This window comes from Carassius carassius, chromosome 19 (assembly GCF_963082965.1).
Source record: "Carassius carassius chromosome 19, fCarCar2.1, whole genome shotgun sequence".
Lineage (NCBI taxonomy): Eukaryota > Metazoa > Chordata > Actinopteri > Cypriniformes > Cyprinidae > Carassius > Carassius carassius.
This window is the reverse complement of record NC_081773.1, coordinates 31054053-31074266: the sequence shown is the minus strand read 5'-3', so window position 1 is coordinate 31074266 and position 20214 is coordinate 31054053. Positions and strand designations below refer to the sequence as shown.

The window sequence follows — 20214 nt, the reverse complement described above, 5'->3', positions numbered from 1 at the left end:
TGCATCAAATGAACTGCGTGTGTGATCTTCTGTCCGCAGGTCACCATGAGCTCAGCGTGCGTCAGCGGCTTCACTAAAATGCTCTTCTGCTCGTACTGTCAGGGTCTGTTCACACTGAAGCCCTGCAACAACTACTGTCTGAATGTGATGAAGGGCTGCCTGGCCAATCAGGCCGATCTGGACCCAGAGTGGACGAAATACATCGGTAAGAGCCTCTTCATACCCAATTAAGCACATGTCAGCACCGGAGTTGTTGATTTTCTTATCGGGCTGGGATGATGAGATCGTGATAAAATATGTTAATAAAGATGATAGGTTCTGGTTCATAGCCAGTCGTTGCATGTGTGAAAGAATGAGGCGGTTGGTTTACTTTTTTCATGCATTGGTAAATTGCATGATTTTAGGCTATTTTGCTTCCATCACATGTTATTTCAGACCAGCTTTACTATTTTTATTACTATTGTACACTAAAATGTTAATCTCAAAATAATAGTAATCATAACAGAATATCATATAACCAAATTATGATTTCCATCATGTTTTAATGGACACAGTTCTGTTGAGCAGCATCTTATTTGACAAAAATGCAATGTTTTGTTGTAAATTAATTTGATTGATGAAGTTTAAAAGATTGCTAGAACTGTTAAAAGTTTTCTGAAGTCATTATGTTAGACACCGTTGTAGAGTATAAATTTGTATTGAATCATAAAACACAGGAATCCAAATAGATATTTTCACACATTTTCAGTTTTTAGGAAATAAAATGATTTCATGGGACCCTAAATGAAAAAGATCTTACTCGGTGTAGTTTAATTGTGAACAAACAAGTTAAGTTAACATTCATTCTCGAGGTCTAACAAACATGCATTTTCTTTTGCCATTGATATTAATATTATATTTTTGGCCATATCGACCAGCCCTACTTTCTTACGATTCCCATCCCGACTCAGAAGTGACGTAATGTTTAGCTCCGCATTTAAAACACTTTCTGTGCTATTTAGAGTCGAAACAGTTGATTTTACTGCCTCTCTGTAATATGAATCTGGAGAAGCTGTGAAGCAGTAAATGACATGCATGCTGTAAGTCAAACCGCTGGTTGTGTGACTGACAGCGAACACCCACAAACCTGCTCAAGACCTGAGCGCTTTTATTCCTCTTCCAACAGCTTCCCTGCGAATCACAGCGACATAAGCCAGAAACCTGCTCTAGTTCACTTTAGTACAGTTCACTCCAACTCAGAAGTTTCACCTATCATTATACATGCCATGTCGAAATTCAAGTATGAATGGTTCTTTAGATCTGGGTTTTGCTAGTGAATCGCTTGAACTGATTCATCGAAGTGACAAGTTTGAATCAATCTGAGCGATTCGATTCTACCGTAAATGACTCACTCAACTGAATCATTTTGTCTGTTCCTCCTTTCGCATCTCCAGCCACAGATGGACACATAATTGACTTCATTCAGTGTTCAGATGTAGATTTCGGAAATGTATGTAATTTAGTGCATATTTAAATAGATAATGCTCATTTGCATATTTAAGCATAGCATTGCCATACCATTGTCTTAATGTAGTGTGATTAAAAGACTATAGTATTGTAATCTATAAGTAACTTTTCTCATCCTGTTCACCTGTAGTGTATTGTCTTAAATTAGATTTCACAATTAACAGGTTAATGCTTATTCTGAAGAATTTAAACTAATGATTTTGGAAACATGATTAGTTATAAAATCAAACACATGGAAGTGCTTAACAATAACTATGCTCTGATTCATTTTTGAGTGCATTTGTGTTGCACTGAAGAAATAACAGCATTCAGGTTTGAAACAACATGAGATTGAATAAATAATGACAGATTTAAACATTTTTACATTTCCTGTCAATGTGCAAGAATCTGTGCCAATAAACCTGACCTGTTCTCTGTTGATTTTACAGCAACGTACTTCAACATATAAGAGCATTCAGTGACCAGCTGTTGTTTCAAGCTCATGCTAAGAAGACAGTTTAGGATGTTTTCTCTCTGTTTATTCCAGGCAGATCTTGGGCAGTGCTTGGGTTTGGCTTAGATAGGCATTGTGGGACGTTTTTAACATTGCTTCCATAGAGTGGTCTGTGTTCAAATGACTTGGCTGGACGGGGACGTCTGGTTGACTGGTGTAACCCTGGACCCAGAGTCATATCGATGGGAATTATTCTCAAACCTGACTGCCATCGCAAACAATAATTTGCAAAGGGATGATGGGAGTTTCCTTCGGGTATCTGTGCCTTTAATTTGGACCTGTTGTTAATGGAGTAATGAAATTGAAAATTTAATTAAAATGTACTCACCCTCAGTCCATCCAAGATCAGGATGAGTTTGTTTCTTCGTCAGATTTGGAGAAATGTAGCATTGCATCAGTGTCTCAGTGCAGCTGCTCTGCAGTGAATGGGTGCCGTCAGAATGAGAGTCTGATAAAAACATCTCAATAATCCACAGCACTCCAGTCCATCGGTTAACATCTTAAAAAACCAAAAGCTCCACGTTCTTAAGAATAAATACCCATCATTAAGACATTTCTAACTTTAACTGTCGCTTCAATAATAAGGAAGCGTTATTTAAACTTGTTTTTTGGATTATTGTGATGTATTTATCATCATTCTGACGGCACCCATTCACTGCAGAGCATCCATTGATGAAACACTGATGCAATGCTACATTTCTCCAAATCTGATGAAGAAACAAACTCATCCTAATCTTGGATGACCTGAGGTTGAGTGCATTTTATATTATTCCTTTAACCAGTTAGCTAGATATAAATATGTTAGCTTTAAGTAACCAGCAACATTTATTCAGAAAAAAGAGAAAACTGACTGTAGAAGACTAGTAGACATTAAATTATCCATCTGAACTAAATTATTCCTATTGAATCCTTCTGAAACCAAATAATGTGAGCTGCTGTTCACATTCAAGTGTATTCTTACTGCATGCATCTATTGAATCATTTGTGTGTGTTTTTTTTAATGGTCCTTAGGGAAATCTCAGCCCCACAAACACAGTGTGTTGTGCCAGTGTTACTGTGGCAGGATTGTCCCGAGCCGACAGAAATAGATATTGAGCTCTAGTCCGGCCGAGCTTCCATTCACAGAACTGAAGTGACATGGCAATATGCTGAATTTAAATTAAATGCAAATTATTTTCAGCAAACAGCTCATCGTGGAGAGCTGCACTGCACACGCAGAATAGATGTGTCCGGAGTGTTACAAGATGCCAATATTTAAGAAAAGCTGCAAGCTGCACATTCAGCAAATATTTTAGTGGAAGTGCATGTAATGAAATAAGTGCTGTCAGTCAATTAGAAAAATTCATAAATAGCAATTTTTTTTTTAATTAATCACATAACATTACAGTTTTTAAATAAAATAATTGTATATATCTATAATTTCACATTCAGTCTTTAAATTAATTTTGAAACATGTTTTTTATATTTGTTCAATGATATCTTTTTTATGACCAAAGGTGAGTATCACTAATTCAAGTACTACTAGGAAATCTTTATTTTTCTTCTAATATTTAGCCATTGACTATATCCATTCGACATTATTTGAGAGTTATCGATTTCAACATGTATCTGATTTAAAAAAAAAAAAATGTAATCGAAGTCAACTTAAATCAATCTTCACATATATCCATTATAATAAATGTTATATTTACCCGTGTCCTTCAGCAAGTAGGAACTATACAGAAATTAAATAAAGTTATCTAACACTATATTCTAAATTAAATATAGATAAATCCTTAAAGCTACAAAAGTTATTGATTTCCTCGTTTGTTCTTTGATTAACGAACATCACAGCAGCTTGCTATTAGGTTATTTGGCTGCTATTACTAGCTGTATTAAGAGCAACAAAATTATAAAATGCAAACAAATAATGTTTCCCTGTTCAGTTCTTTGTTGTAGTTCACATTTATCTTCGCCCTTGTTAGTGTTTGGCAAACACACAAATTAGTCTTGCCCTTTCTGCAGTCCTTTGTTACCAAACCGTAAATGGATCCCTATTGATTTTATTTGCTCATTTCTTTTTAATCGCACGATTTGTTTCATTAGGTAACAGGATCTAGCCACAACTTCACAATTCATGAAAATTCAAGACCCAAACATTTCCTGTGCCCTGAGAAGAGATGCTCATGAATAAGACATTAGTGCTTTATAAGAAGACTGACACAACACTGCAGAGCCGAGCAAGGAGTTGGCCGTGAAAGGACATGAGTATTTGTCATTCTTAATGTAAACTTAAATGAAATGCAGTCGTTATTTTGCTGCTTAAATAAAAAAAAAAATGAATGAAATTGAAATGACAGACTCTAGGAAAAGATTTGTAAATGCACTTAATAAAATAGGTATATTAAATAAAAAAGGTATATTTAGCCTGAAAATTAAATACAGCTCTTTTTTCCTAAATAGAAACACATTTTAGCACCTTTTTTCATTTCATTTAGCCTGAAATTAAAATAAAGCCAATTTAAGGAACATTTTGTGTTATTTTTAATATAAGACATTACATATTACCTAATAAGAATATGCATTGCATATTTTTTTTAAATTATATTTTGCCTAAACAGAAAATATTTGTATTTAAATTTTTTTGTGAAATTTTTATTTAGCATAAAAAGAAATATAATTTTTCCTTTATATATATATATATATATATATATATATATATATATATATATATATATATATAATGAATCATATTTTGTTTACAAACTATTTTAAGGACAATAAAAAAATAAAAAAAAACGTATCGTATTTTGCCTGTGTAGTAAATAAATCTTTTTAAGGACCATTTTATAAGTATGCATTTTATGTGACGCTGCAGGTTTGCCAGTGACTCTTTTCATTGACAAAACCAAATTTGGGGGATTTTGGTGTATTTTTCGTTCTTTTTAGAAGAAAGAACAAAAACAGCCTCTTCAGAATATCCTCTAATATTATGTTTGACACATGTAAATACTCTTGGATTGTAGTTTCTCTGAAGGACTGATGTGGAGCCGTGTTGTCTGGTGCGGCTGATGCCAGCTCCACATCATGTTTGGAGGTTTTTGTGGCGTTTGGGTGTTCAGACATGCAGTCCACGCCTGGGAAAATAGATGTTGAAGTGAATTAAATGTTCTCCTCCATCATATTTGTGGACAAAAGTGTTGCCACACCCACGTCAGCTGCCATTAGCACGGCCTGTGTACGTATTAGAGGCTTTCTGTCCATCCATCCTCTAAACACACTCAACTCTTGTTATAAATCAACATTTAATTGATTCAAAAAAAAGAATCTTCATAATTGAGTATAAACTTCAAAATAAAAATAAAAATACATGTTAGCTATTTAAAGAAAATTTTGCATTGTTTTAGAATTGATATTTTTCCTAAAATAAAAAATAAAGGTTATTCTAAGAACCATATTTGCATAATTATTTTTAGAAATCATATTTTGCCTACAATGAAAATAAAGCGTACTTTTTTTAAAATTATATTTTGCCTAAAAGAAAAAAAAAAGCCTATTTTAGGAAATGTTTGCATTTTTGAAAAATTATATTTTGTCTGTAAGTAAAGACAATTTGTAATAATTTTTTGTGCATTTTGTTTTTTAGAAATTATGTTTTGCCTAAAAACAAAATAAGCCTATTTTAAGGATCATTTGTGCATATGTGTATATTTTTTATTTATATTATGGCTAAAGAAATAAAGCCTTTTTAAGGAATATTTTATATTTTGCCAAAAAAGAAATTAAGGCAATTTAAGGACCTTTTTTTATTTTGCCTTTATTATGTTTTGCCCAAAAAGAAAATTATTTTTCTATTTATTTCTTTTATCTGCTATTTTAAGGACAATTGATCCATTATTGTTGCCTTTGTTATTTGTTAGTTTCTTTTTTTTATATACAAAGTTTAATACTATATTATTTTAAGGACTTTTTTTCGGAAGTTATATTGTGCTTAAAATTAAAATAAAGCTTTTTTAAGGACCGTTTACATTTTTTTAAATAAATTATACTTAAACCACATTTTGAGGCCAATTTTTGCAGAGTTTTAGGAATTCTATTTCCCCCAAAAGAAAATAAAGCCTATTTTAAGAATAACTTTTTTTTTTTCGTGGCACTTGTGGTAGTTTTTTTATTTTGGGGTGAAATGTGACCCGTTTGGTGTGAAAGCTCATAATGAATGTTTCAAGCTGTTAAACAAATGCATGGCATTCATTAGTCAAAGTATAAAATAAGAAACAATCTGTCCGTCTGGTTTGTGTGTTGTGACAGATGCCATGCTGCTCGTGACAGAGCGTCTGGAGGGACCTTTCAACATCGAGTCCGTCATGGAGCCCATCGATGTGAAGATATCTGAAGCCATCATGAACATGCAGGAGAACAGCATGCAGCTCTCCTATCAAGTATGTCCCGTCCAGCAGCTGCACTCCTCCATAATCATCATGTTGAGATATCACATCTTGAGCAAGCAAGCCTAGAATTAAATGATCTGTGGCTCTCGCTGGCTTCAGCTCCGAACCCGAAGCCTCTCATCCCGCTTCCAGTCTTATTTTTAACAGCATAGTTGCGGATGGTCAGAAATTTGTAGCTCGGTGCTCGGGCCAGTAAATGTGTCTCCCGCATCTCTCTGCATTTCTGACGCAGCCACTAATTGCAGTTTTTGGAGGAGAAAAAATGTCCGAGCGTGGTTTAAATCACAGGAGATGCTGTTATTCGGCCCCCTCGTGGGATTTCAGCTTCTTGGAATAGTTGAAGGTGATGTGTGTCATTTTTCGGTTGTTAAAATACTTTCTCTTATCCCTTAATATGCAGAGACATCTACAAGTAAAGCGTTGGTTTTATATGGCAAGTCCATTTAAAGTGAGCTAGCGAATGTGAAAAGTTGATTCAAATTCAGAAAAGTCAGTCATGGACAGTGTTGTATAAGTATCATTGCTGTATAGTAGTTATTCTTAATACTTTGAGCTAGTAATATTTTATTGTTATGTTCATTTTATTACTCTAAATTTTTAATATTTTACTGTTTTGTTTTAGTTTTTATTTCTTTTCTTTTTTTAGTTTTCAAAATAGATTTTGTTTTTAGTTTCTATTCGTTTTATTTTATTATTTTAAGAAGTGAAAATATTTATGGTTTTAACTTTAGTTCTAGCTTAAGGTATAATTAATAACCTTGGTCATGACACACACACACACACATGCACGCACACACACACACACACACACACACGCACGCACATACGTGTTCACCCCAAAATATATATTTCTCGTGTTTTCATAAATAAAAACTTCACTTAAAGATATACATTTTTCTTTTTAATATATTCATATAACAATTCACATAAAATATTTTTTCTTATGTATTCATATAAAAATTCACTTAAAAACATAGATTTCCTCTTATTTATTCATATTCAAATTGACATATAAATATAACATTTTTCTCTCATATATTCATATAAAAGTGACCTAAAATGGACATTTTTCTTATGTATGTTCATATAAAAATTCATCTGAAACTAAAAATGTTCTCTTAATAAAAAATGTATCCAAAATATAAAATGTTCTCTAACTGTATATTTATATGCAGATTTCTCTTATATATTGATGTAAAAATTAACCTGAACTCTAATGCGCTGGCATCAACGACCCATATGTTTTGTTCATATTTACAGCCAAGATATAAACAAATATGCAACATTAGTGGAGCCAATGTAATAAATGTAAGAATTGGTCAGTGAAAGACTCCAGTGATTTAAAGCATGACATTTCTCCCTCGTATGGTGTGTACAGCTCTGATTTAAAGCCATGAAATAACATGTGTTTGAGAATGAAACCGATTTTAGGCACGTTAGATCCAGCTGAGATGGACGTGACCATATTGTTTTCCCCCGTCATGTGATGTTGGAGTGAGAATAGCGTGTTTGTGTTTCTCCGCTCAAGCGAATGCAGACGCACTCCTCGAACTCTCCGTGTAATTGCAGGTTTTCCAAGGTTGTGGACAGCCGAAGCCTTCAGGAATGAGCAGGTCGGCTCGCGGCGTCTTCAGTCCCTACAGCCCCGAGGAGCTTCCGACCGCTGCGGCCGCCACTCGCCTCGACCGCCTGGTAAGAGCAGATCCAGCGTCTTGCGGGAAACACGGCTGTCTCAAACCTCCTGAGCTGCCTGCAGGAGACTTTAGTGCTTTTATTCAACAAGGGTGCATTAAAGTGTTCCAACGTGACATTAAAGACTTTTAGAATGTTGAGAAAGAACATTAGAATGATCATGTGACACTGAAGACTGGAGGAATGATGATGAAAATACAGCTGTGCATCACAGGAATAAATTACACTTTAACAGAGATTCACATTGAAAACAACTTTTTTAAATTGTAAAAATATTTCACAATTTTTACTGTAATGTTTGATCAAACGTCACCTTGGACCACTAAACCAGTCATAAGGGTCAGTTGTTTTTAATTGTGATTTATGCATCATCTAAAGGCTGAATAAATAACCTTTCAATTGATGTTATGATCGGACAATATTTGGCCGAGATACAATCCTTTTCATAAAATACTAAGAAAATCACCTTTAAAGTTGTCCAAATGACAATTTTACTAATCAAAAATTAAGTTTTGATATATTTACGGTAGGAAATTTACAAGATATCTCCATGGAACATGCTGATATGATGATACTTAATATCCTAATGGTTTTTGGCATAAAAGAAAAATCTTTAATTTTGACCCATACTATGTATAGTTGGCTATTGCTTCAAATATACCCCAGAGACTTCAGACTGCTTTTGTGCTCCAGGGACACAAATAAATGACGCCTTGTTGAGCAGAAGAGACATTCAGAAATATTAGAAGATGTGATGCTGTATTAAAATGGGGAATCTTAAATAACTGCAGACATTTTGCCTTTGAATCACATTAAAGATGTCTTGAAATACTGTCTATGTAGACAGCACACTAGGTTTTGAGACGAAGCTGAAGCTGATAGCAGACTCTCGTTCATGTTGATGGCTAAATTAATTCTTGTTTTCTCGTGAGTTTAGTAAAGACTCTATTGATTGGTGTTTGCTTGCATATCGACTGCTGCATGACAGCCTAAAAATATTTACAATTGTTGTTGTCAAGGTTGTGCACATACTGTAAATCTTACTGTTTCTATAACTTGGTTCAGTTATGTGTCATATTTTTTAACTTGTAATTTTTTTTTATGTTTTTGAAAGAAGTCTCTTCTGCTTCACCAAGGCTGCTTTTATTTGTTCTAAAAACCAGTACAAATAGTGAAATATTATTATCATTCAAAATCGCTGTCTTCTATGTGGATATATGCAACAATATAATTTATTTCTGTGATGCTCCGCTGTATTTTCAGCATCATTCCTCCAGTCTTCAGTGTCACATGATCTTCAGAAATCATGAAAATATGATGATTTACTGCCCAAGAAACATTTCTGATTATTATCAGTGTTGAACACAGTTGTGCTGCACAATATGTTTATTAAAACTGTGATATAATTTATTTTTCAGGATTAACAGGAATAGAAAGTGCAAAAGAACAGCATTTATTTGAAATAGAAATCTACTGCAACATTATAAATGTCTTTACTCAGATTTTTGATCAATTTAATGCGTCCTTGCTGAAAATATGCAAAAAAATGCTTAAACTTTTTATTTTTTTAAACAATATAAAAATACAAACACATATATAACACACACACAAACACACGCACATATGCATATTTTAGTTATGTTTTTCTTATTTAGTTGAAAAACAAAAGAACAGAAGTCTCAGTATTTTGGACAGCATATATAATGCATTTATCTCTCTCTCTCTCTCCCTCTTTTCAAATGCTTGCCAGAGGATTGTGTGGAAAGTCATGCAACACAGTGTAAGAGTTGCCTGATATGTATTGCTCTGCTCAGTGTGTCAGCGCTGCTTGACTCGTGTGCCATGCATCTCAGATATGTTTCTGAGGATCTGAGCTCTGGCTCGTCTCTGTTTAGACCCTGCATATATCTCACAAAAATCCAATCATTTAAAACATATCTAATCACTAAAGTATATATAACCTGAAATAAAATCATTAAGTATTATAATAAAATTTTACAATAACACTGGGACACGTCTCATGAAACATAATTTCACATCATAATTACATGCATATTGTTATGCATTCATCATGATATCCCTTTCTTTCATATTACACTCAAAGTTGCATTAATGTCCAGTTGAGAAGCTCATAGCGTGCTGCAGTGTCTTGATCTACAGAGCGTCTCTGAGGAGGTGCAGCGTTACACCTCACCATGTCTGATTCCTCTTGTGTGTTTGCTAATGGCTTCAAAACCCTCACTCATCTGACTGGATCTGAAGAGTTAGGTTTTATTTTTGAGTTCATTTTTTTTCTTTTTTGATGTCAGTATAGTTTTTTATAATTTTTTAATGTTTTATTTTTATTTTTTTGTATAATGTTATACATCGACATTATACATATAAAAATTTTATGATTTTGGTTGCAATATGAAATCTAATTGAAAATGTATATTTTATATTTAGACAAAAATGAATGAACATGAGAAATGTTGCCTTTGCAACTAGCTTTTTAAAGCAACTTAAGTTTATCATATTTATTATTTTAAGTTAAAAATGCTCATTTTATTAATTTAAGTGAAAAAATATATATTGAATTATTATTATTATTGTTATTTTTTGTTGTTGTAATTTTGTTATGTGTTTTTGTCAGTTTTTTTAAATGTCAATATAGTTTATAGTAGACATAGAAATATTAATAAGAATATATTAACACACACATTTAAATAAAATAAATAAATACTATATATATATATATATATATATATATATATATATATATATATATATATATATATATATATATATGTATATGTGTATATATATATACATATATATATATATATATATATATATATATATATATATATATATATATATATATATATATGTGTGTATATATATATGTGTGTATATATATATGTGTGTATATATATATGTGTGTATATATATATGTGTGTATATATATATATGTATATATATATATATATATGTATATATATATATATATACATACATATATATATATATATATATATACATACATATATATATATATATATATATATATACATATATATATATATATATATATATATATATATATATATATATATATATATGTGTGTATATATATATGTGTGTATATATATATATATATATATATATATATATATATATATATATATATATATATATATATATTATATTACTCCTGTAAAATGATTAATTAATAGCATCAAGAATAAAACGTTTTGTTTACAGAATATATGTGTGTGTGCTGTGTATGTTTATTATGTGTACATAAATATACACACATGCATATATATACATATATATAGATCAGCACTCATCAGTCATATTAATAAACTCAGTCAGTCCAGGAGTTTTGTTGGTTGCTCGATAGGAAACTGGAGCAGTTGCACAGATTTAATCACTGGGATGGTTTATGTGCAGCATGAGAAATGTCTCTGGATTTCTGCAACCCGATGCTCTCGTGTGCATTACGCTGAGCTCCTGAGCGCTCGTGCTGCTCTTACAGAGGTGGAAATGAATTGCACATGATGCTTGATTGGATCTGTGAGGCTCAAATCCAGATCTCTGCTGCTAATTCGGCGCCTCGTGTCGCCAAACTCAAGAAACTGAACACCGGCCTCCATAAACGGCAGCCGCACTTCGTCAATAGAGATGATAGAGTTGCAGAGGCTGCTTGTCTGGAGGTTTGGGATATTGCTGCTGCTCTTATTTACATCAGTTTAGTCAGTATTGCATCTACATTGGCTTTTTTTTTTGCTTTAAAATGTTTTAAATGACTTCTGGGCAGTTTTCTCTAATAGAGTACAAAATATGATCTGGTATATAAATACAAACACAAGCATGTATTATTTTATGAAATGTTTTCTATATTAAATATAGCTATATATAATATAAGAATCTAAATATATAAATGTATACACATGTAAATATATATATTTTTTAAATATATACTGCATGTGTGTGTATTTATATAAATATACACAGTAAACGCACATAAATTTACTTAAACATAAACTTTTATTTTGCATGCGATTAATCGCGATTAATTATATATGGTTTAATATATGCATATATCGCATTTATATAGTATTCACATTATCAGTTTTATAATATATATAGTTTTATATTATACTGTATTATGTTTTTATTTAAATGGCTGTAATATTTTTCATTTTTAAATATTTAGCTACTACATTGAATTGAATGTCGAAATGCACAATAATGAATCAAACGTCATAATTATGTAAAACTTGTATGATTTAATAACAGGCCATAAACACAGAGGGACAAACATTGATGTTCAAAACTAGTGACCTGCTCGACTCTGGTCTAGATTTATATAATAAAGGCATAAATATAACACTTTGAAAAATGCTTTTTTAAAATATTTAAAAAATTGCCTGTAGTTTTATGATGCTATGGAATGAATGCAATGACAAAAAGCATTATTTTCTGAAACACTACAGTGCATTAAAATAGCATTTTTTTTCAGGCACACAGTGCAGGTCATTCATCTTTCTTTCTTTCTTTCTTTTTTTTCTGGCCGTGTTTTTATTTACTCAAGCTCAAATAAGCAGATCTGCGTTAGAGACGCATGAGCATAATCATCACTTTCCGAACTCACCGCACAAAAGTAAACATGACGAGGTTGGATCTGTTTAGATTGTGTTTATTTAAAGGCATATTTTGTACTTTGCTGATTGCAGCCTGACAAACAGCGTTGGCCAAACATTCATCGGTAGAAACCAACCCATGTCTTGTTTTTAGTCAGCGACTGATGATATTCAGGAGCAATTATTGACGTATTGATCACGTTTGAAGAGCCGCATGTACAGCAGACATTGATTTTCATGTGGGTGCAGGTTAAAGACAGCGATTGTGAAATGACTGATCGTACAGATGAAGCTCTAGTGAATGCTGCTGTGCACAATGTGAAGTCAGAAACTATAGACAGGGAAATATATCATTTCATTTGACCCTTTTAACCCTGGACACTTGCAAAACATCAACGATGGATAATTTTATTTATGTATATTAATTTTTTTAAGTTTAGATATGATTTATTCACTTGTCATTATATGTTTAATTCCATTTTATCTATTTGTTTTTATTTATTTTACTTTATTGTTTATTTTTTATATTATTTATATTTGAAAACTTTAAATGCAAAAACATCAAATGCTAGTCCATCTAAAAAATATTCTTCTTTTTTTTTTCTATTTTTTTTACAGGCTCCTATAAAAAAAAAAAACTATATATATATATATATATATATATAGTGCATTTTTTAACTAAGGCATTCAACAACTGACCAATAACTGTTTAAATGTGAAGTGAAGGTCCTGGACCTGATACAAAATGCCCATTTAAAAGATAAATAAATCTCAGACAGACTTAAAGTCTTCATATATTTATTTAATTCTATTTGTTTTTGTTTTTGAATTTAATAATATTAATGTTCATATTTCTTTATGCCTAGCTACATTATTTTCTAGCCTGTCCAAATTTATATTATTTATAATTTTTCACTGTATCCAAACCGTTTGTTCTACATTTATGCATTTAGCAGATGCATTTATACAGTGCATTCAGGATATAAATTTTTTTTTTTTTTGTTTTTTTTTAAGCTAACATGTGTACCCTGGGAATTGAACCCACAATCTTTTGCCACATGAACTACAATGTAAATCCAATGCAAATTTCTAATCTTACATGTGTTTAAAAGTATGGGGTCGGTAACCAGTCTCTTCTGCTCACCAAGGCTGCATTAATAAAAGAAAAAATGTGCATTTAAAATAACTTTTCTATTTGAATGCATTTTAAAAAGTAATGTATTCCTGCTTTTCACAATGTGATATTGTTTGTCTCTGGTGTAGACACAGTTTTGCAGCTGATGGAGTGTGAAATCATCTCTGTGTGTATTTCCGCGTGGCTTCTATAGTAGTTTTGGCAGCTGTGAAAACGTCCTGCTGTACTTTATATCTGTCAGTAAGCTAATGAGGAGCACGGTCTCCATTATGATTAGGTGTTTTTGCACCTCAAAAGAGCAGACGGGCCGTTCTGAGAGGACACTTGCACAGCAGTTACTCCAGAAACAGCGTGAAGCCTCACTTTAATCAGCTTTATTTTACACAACTTCTCTGCTTGAAATAGTTGCATTAATAAACTGTCATCTGGTGGTGGGTTGATAAATTAAAACGATTAATTAACGAGTAACTAATAAAAAGTTCGACATGACACTTAAATTCTCCGATGCTGCATTTATTTGATCAAAAGTACATCAAAAATAGTCAAATGTTAATAGTATCTAAACAGCTGTTTTCTATCTGAATATATTATAAACTGTAATTTAATTCTGTGATGCTCCGCTGTATTTTCAGCATCATTCCTCCAGTCTTCAGTGTCACATGATCTTCAGAAATCCTTCTAATATGCTGATTTGCTGCTCAATACATATTTCTGATTATTATCAATGTTGAGAACTGTTAATATTTTAGTGGAAACTGTGATACATTATAATTTTCAGGATTCACAGATGAATGGAAAGATCAAAAGAACAGCATTTATTAGAAATATAATCTTTCATAGAATTAAAAAAAAGTCACGACTTTTGATCAATTTAATGCATCCTTAAAGAATAACAATATTAATTTCTTAAAAAAATGCCCAAACTCTTGAACAGTAGTGTACAGTTATGTTGTCATTTTCAGTATTCATTATGACATTATTCAGTTTTACGCTGCATTTCATTTCACTTGGTCAGTCGTGCAATGCAACTTTCAATGCAATGCAAAGTCACTTGTTTGCAACTAGAAAACTTGTGCATCAATCTGAGATGCAGGTTTATGGTGTCTTAGAAACATACAGCGCTTACAAGGTTTACTTGCAAGCAGATACAATGCTCCAGAGAGCTAAAGTTTTATCAGGTGTGTGAAGCAGCAGATGATCCTCTCTCTGTTCTCACGCAGGTGACTTTGGGAGTTTGTTGAGTTCTCGCTGTGAAAGACTTTCGCTCCTGCTGTACGACATTAACTGGCTCATGTCAAGCGCTTCCCCTTGTCACTTATCAAGCAGCAGCACGAGAGTTAAAACCCTCCACAAACACAGCTAGTTTTAATAATTAAACAAGAATTTTGAACCTGGCTTTCAGATTTATCTTATTTAATGTATGCCAAATAATGCATCATTTGAATATTTAATTGCATTTAAAAAAAAAAAAATGTGTATACAAAACAGTTGTCTGTCTTTACTGTGATTAATCAAGGTATGGTACTGTTTTGTAGTACATTTATCATTTTAGGGAAACTGGATTATGGAGAAAGAGTTGTTATTGAAGATATTTCTGTCATGTCTGTCTCTCCATCCTTTCTGTCTGTCCCTCTTTTTTCAGATTTTTCTAGTTCTAATGAACTAGTAAAGTTAGCATTTGAGCCATGTTTAATGATGCATTATTGGGTCAAATTATTTATTTCAAAGCAACTGGACATATCATAAATTTAGTTAATTTTTGCAGTATTTCTTTTTTTTCTTATGTCTGGCAGGATCAGAAATCTAGTCCTATGGTGTGATGTTTCTTTAATGTAGGTCACTTTAGTCAATACTTGTTAAATGTGACCCTGGAGCACAGAAGCAGTCTTTAAGTCTTTTAAGGGTATATTAGCAATAGCCAAAAATACACTGTATTCGTCAAAATTATAAATTTTTGTTTTATGCCAAAAATCATTATGATATTAAGTAAAGATCATGTTCCATGAAGATTTTTTGTAAATTCCCTACGATAAATATATGAAAACTTAATTTTTGATTAGTAATATGCATTGCTAAGGACTTCATTTGGACAACTCTAAAGATGATTCTTTCAATATTTAGATTTTTTTGCACCCTCAGATTCCAGATTTTCAAATAGTTGTATCTCAGACAAACATTGTTCTATCCTAACAAACCAGACATCAATGAAAGATGATTTATTCAGCTTTCAGATGATGCATTAATCTCAATTTCAAACAATTGACCCCTATGACTGTTTTTTTGTTAATATTTGTGTTAAAAACAAATATCAAAGGAATGGTTTAGCCCCCCAAAAAAACTTATTTACCATATCTTATACCATATATCATTATTAATATGATGTGAGCACAGATCAGTGGAAATCCAGACCTCAGCTGTTCTGGTGTGTACAGTATTAGCATCATTACCTGACTGATGTACTCACTACAGGAAGTGAATCACCTGCGCCCTCTAGTGCTGAAGATCTTCATGCATTACTCTGGATTGATTCTTAAGATCTCTTCAGTCCTGAATAATGAGTGACGTGTTCATTTTCTATGTACAGAATCAGTCAAAATATTGGACACTGACTTTACTGAATTCTTTAAGAAATGGACTTTGAAAACTTGGATTTACTGTTTGAGGGGAATTTGAAAAGTGTTTTCTAGACCTTGAAAAGTTATGCAAATGAACAACAATTAACCGACATTTAAAAAAATACTTTCTTTTTTATATTATATTATTTTATATACATTTTTTGTTTTTGTTGTTTGTTTAAAATAAAAGTAAAATACGTACATAAAAAAGTACTTATTTTATTTAATCTAGTTGCCAAAGCAATATTTCTCATTTTAATATAGTTTAACTTGATTACTAACAAAAATAGAATAAATTAAATTAAATATAATTTATATATATATATATATAATGATCAAATTATAAAAACAACAAAATTAACTAAAATGGAAACAGGAAATTAATTTAAACTATTAATAAAAAACTATTACTTTTTTTTCAATCATACTAAAATGACAAGACTTGAAACTTCTGGATTTTAATTATTTTAATGATTTAATTTTGTAAAGTATAGACATATCGTAGTTTCTGTAAATAAAAAGAGAAGCTTTAACGTTACAGAAGTAGCACATATTAAGAGGCCTTCAAATATCGTCCAAAGGCTGAAAATGCTTGAAATCTTTGTTTATGAAATATGAAGTTTTCATTTAAGGTTTTTGAGTCTTAATAAATAATTGACAGATTTACATGATTCTTCGTGGACATTAATTTAAAGTTTCCATAGTTTTCATGGTGCTTTTATTCTAAAATCGTAAAAATAGTCATAATAAAGAATGAGTAGACGTGTCCAAACTGATGTACATCCAAACATTTGCCTCGTGTGCAGCGTTCAGTGGCTTACCGTTGATTCAGCGGTCGTCTTTCTGCCATCCTCCAGGTGACTGATGTCAAGGAGAAGCTGAAGAAGTTCAGGAAGTTCTGGTCTTCACTTCCTGAGGCCTTCTGTCAGGAGGAGCATGTGGCGGCTGCAGAAAGCACCGAGGACGACTGCTGGAACGGACACAAGAAGGGCAGGTAAAACATCTGGAATCCAGCATCTGCACAGCTGTGGATTCATTGCAGAATAGATCTAGACATAGTCTACATATCTACTTTGTGATGTGGCAGACAGAGCACAGCTCTTATGAAGAAGATCTGGAGATGCTCTTCTCAATGATCTCCTCGTTTGTTTGTTTTTAAAAGAGTTTACTGAACTCTGAAACATGCTGTAACTTTCTGAACCCATACTGAACTCCCCCAAACCTCATCTCTAGTGAAAAAAAAAAAGACTATTTAAAAAAAAAAAAAAAAAATCATAAAAAAATATTATTTTAGAAAATTATTATGTGACCCCTTTAACTAGTTGAAATTAGTTTTTCATTATTGGATACCGTTCTCTTGTGAAGATAAAAATTGTGGATATTAAATATAATTATTATACAGTTTAATAAATACTGCATTATTATTAGTGCTGGGCAACGATAAAATTTGTTTTTTTTACCGAATTATTGTCTGTAATTGTAATGCACAAAACTAATAATATTAATATAATATTTTAATAATATTATTAAAATATTATATTATATTATATTATATTATATTTTTTTAAAAGTTCAAGTGCTAAAATTACTAAATGGAATTTAGTAAAAAAAAACAAAAAAAAAACAATTAAATAAAAATGACCAAAACACATAAGTAAAAAAAATATAAAATGAACAAATAAAAGTTAATTTAAAATATCAATAAAAAAAAATCTATAATATTGTTCACACACTGGTATAAGGTGTATGCACTTGCCAGAGTTAGCGTGACATGTTTATATGATTATTTATGCTGCATTATATATGGATTATTGATAGTCAAAAATGCACTTAGGAAGGAAATTGGGACATTTTTTTTTTCAGATACGTCCCTGAGGTTCTGAAAGATGGCCTGACCAATCAAGTGAATAACCCGGAGGTGGGCGTGGACATTTCCAGACCGGACACTCTGATTCGACAGCAGATCATGGCTCTCAAGGTGATGACCACCAAACTCAAGAACGCTTACGATGGCAATGACATCTACTTTCAGGACTCCAGTAAGTCACGTTGTATTTTAATAATGATTTCATCATGGCACGCTCAGATTTATTGTGTTTTAGGCTTTTGATGTCTGCACTGGTAAAAAAAGTTGCTTGATAGAAATAAGTTACCAAAATGAGGCACATTCTACAGACTCACACTTTCAGAGCAGATCGCAATCAATGAATACTGCACATTTATGACAGAGTACTTGCTTATGATATACTGTTGATGAATTATGTTAATACTGTGTTTTTATTTTCTAATAAGGTGTAGATTATTTTAAAGTGCATATTTTATCTCCCTCGTATAGTAATGCACGGACATTTCAAAATAAGAGTCCTGTTGTATTTCCATAAAATCTCCTGTTTATTAGTATTTTGGTTGCATAATAAACTGTATCTGGTATTTGATTAAACATAAACTCTTGTATCTTCTCCAAGACGTCCTGTCATTGTAAGGAAACTAAGAGCATTATTTAACACACATAATATAGATTTCACCCAATATCAGTACAATTCTCTGTTCATGTGAAGTGAAGTGAAGTGAAGTGAAGTGAAGTAAACACATGATTATTTTATCAGATCAAATTAAATATCAATAAACCTCTAATTCATATGAACTGATATTATAGTAGTATTTTCAACCCATATGTACCTTATTAACCAATTTTAATTCATAAGGCGTTTGATTTAAAATATAAACAGTATTTTAAACTTATTTTGCAGCAGTATTAAACCTGTTTAATTATAGAATAGCAGATATGTGATTTATTGCATGGATTTGTATTGTATGTTTAACACTATTATTGGAACATCAAACAAGAGTGCAATGCAATTATTATCTGTGTTTAGATAAACTTGATCAAACAATATTTTAGTGAGATTTTATGCATGCATCGTCTTAATGCTATCATAATTGTAGCTTCCAAAAGGCATAAATAGTGTTGCATTGCCAAAACTTTGACTTTTGACATACAGTCTGCTTCAGGGTAGTTGCATGAAGTCAGATCTATTTATTTGAGCTCATATGTTATTTTGCGCCTCAGATGATGAGAGCAGTGCTTCTGGCAGCGGCTGCGGCTGCACTGAGACATGTGTCACTGAATCAGACTCCTTCATCACTGACGCTCCTGTTCAGGTAGCAGAGAAAACAGATGAAACATCTTCTGCTTCCATCATCCAACCCAACCTACTGCTGCTGCTGCTGGTCCTGAGCGCGCTGGCATTGAAAGAGCACTGGAGATAGTGACCACTGAGCTCCACACAGACTGTTGTGTTTGATATCAGACTGGACACTGATCTCAGCCGTCTGAAGACTTTGAGGCCACTCTTCCCGATTCAGCAGGTTTTGCATGATGGAAGTTCTTCAAAAGGGCCGTAAGCATTACACATCTGATATATGAAAGATGTCAAGGTTTTTTTTTTTTGGTTACATTTCCAGTATAGTAGATTAAAGGAATAGTTTACCTAAAAAATATAAATTTGCTGAATATGTGCTCACACTTAGCGCCATCCAAGATCAGGATGAGTTAGTTTCTTCATCAGATTTGGAGAAATGTAGCATTGCATCAGTGTCTCATCAATGGCTGCTCTGCAGTGAATGGGTGCCGTCAGAATGAGAGTCTGATAAAAACATCACAATAATCCACAGCACTCCAGTCCATCAGTGAACATCTAGAGAAGACAATAACTGA

The 20214-nt window shown here is 32.1% G+C and overlaps 1 protein-coding gene across 2 annotated transcripts in view; it reads left to right on the top strand.

Annotated features, from left to right (window-relative positions):
- The window catches only part of gpc6b (glypican 6b), a 31042-nt gene extending 10828 nt beyond the window's left edge, over window positions 1-20214 (top strand). The window contains exons 4-9 of one of the 2 annotated variants that reach the window (XM_059499440.1): window positions 40-205; window positions 6287-6417; window positions 7996-8118; window positions 17354-17490; window positions 18360-18535; window positions 19567-20214. In XM_059499440.1, the coding sequence (XP_059355423.1) occupies window positions 40-205; window positions 6287-6417; window positions 7996-8118; window positions 17354-17490; window positions 18360-18535; window positions 19567-19766 (933 nt within the window). In that variant the 3' untranslated portion in view covers window positions 19767-20214. The remainder of the gene's footprint in view (window positions 1-39; window positions 206-6286; window positions 6418-7995; window positions 8119-17353; window positions 17491-18359; window positions 18536-19566) is intronic. The other variant, XM_059499441.1, reaches the window with a different exon arrangement.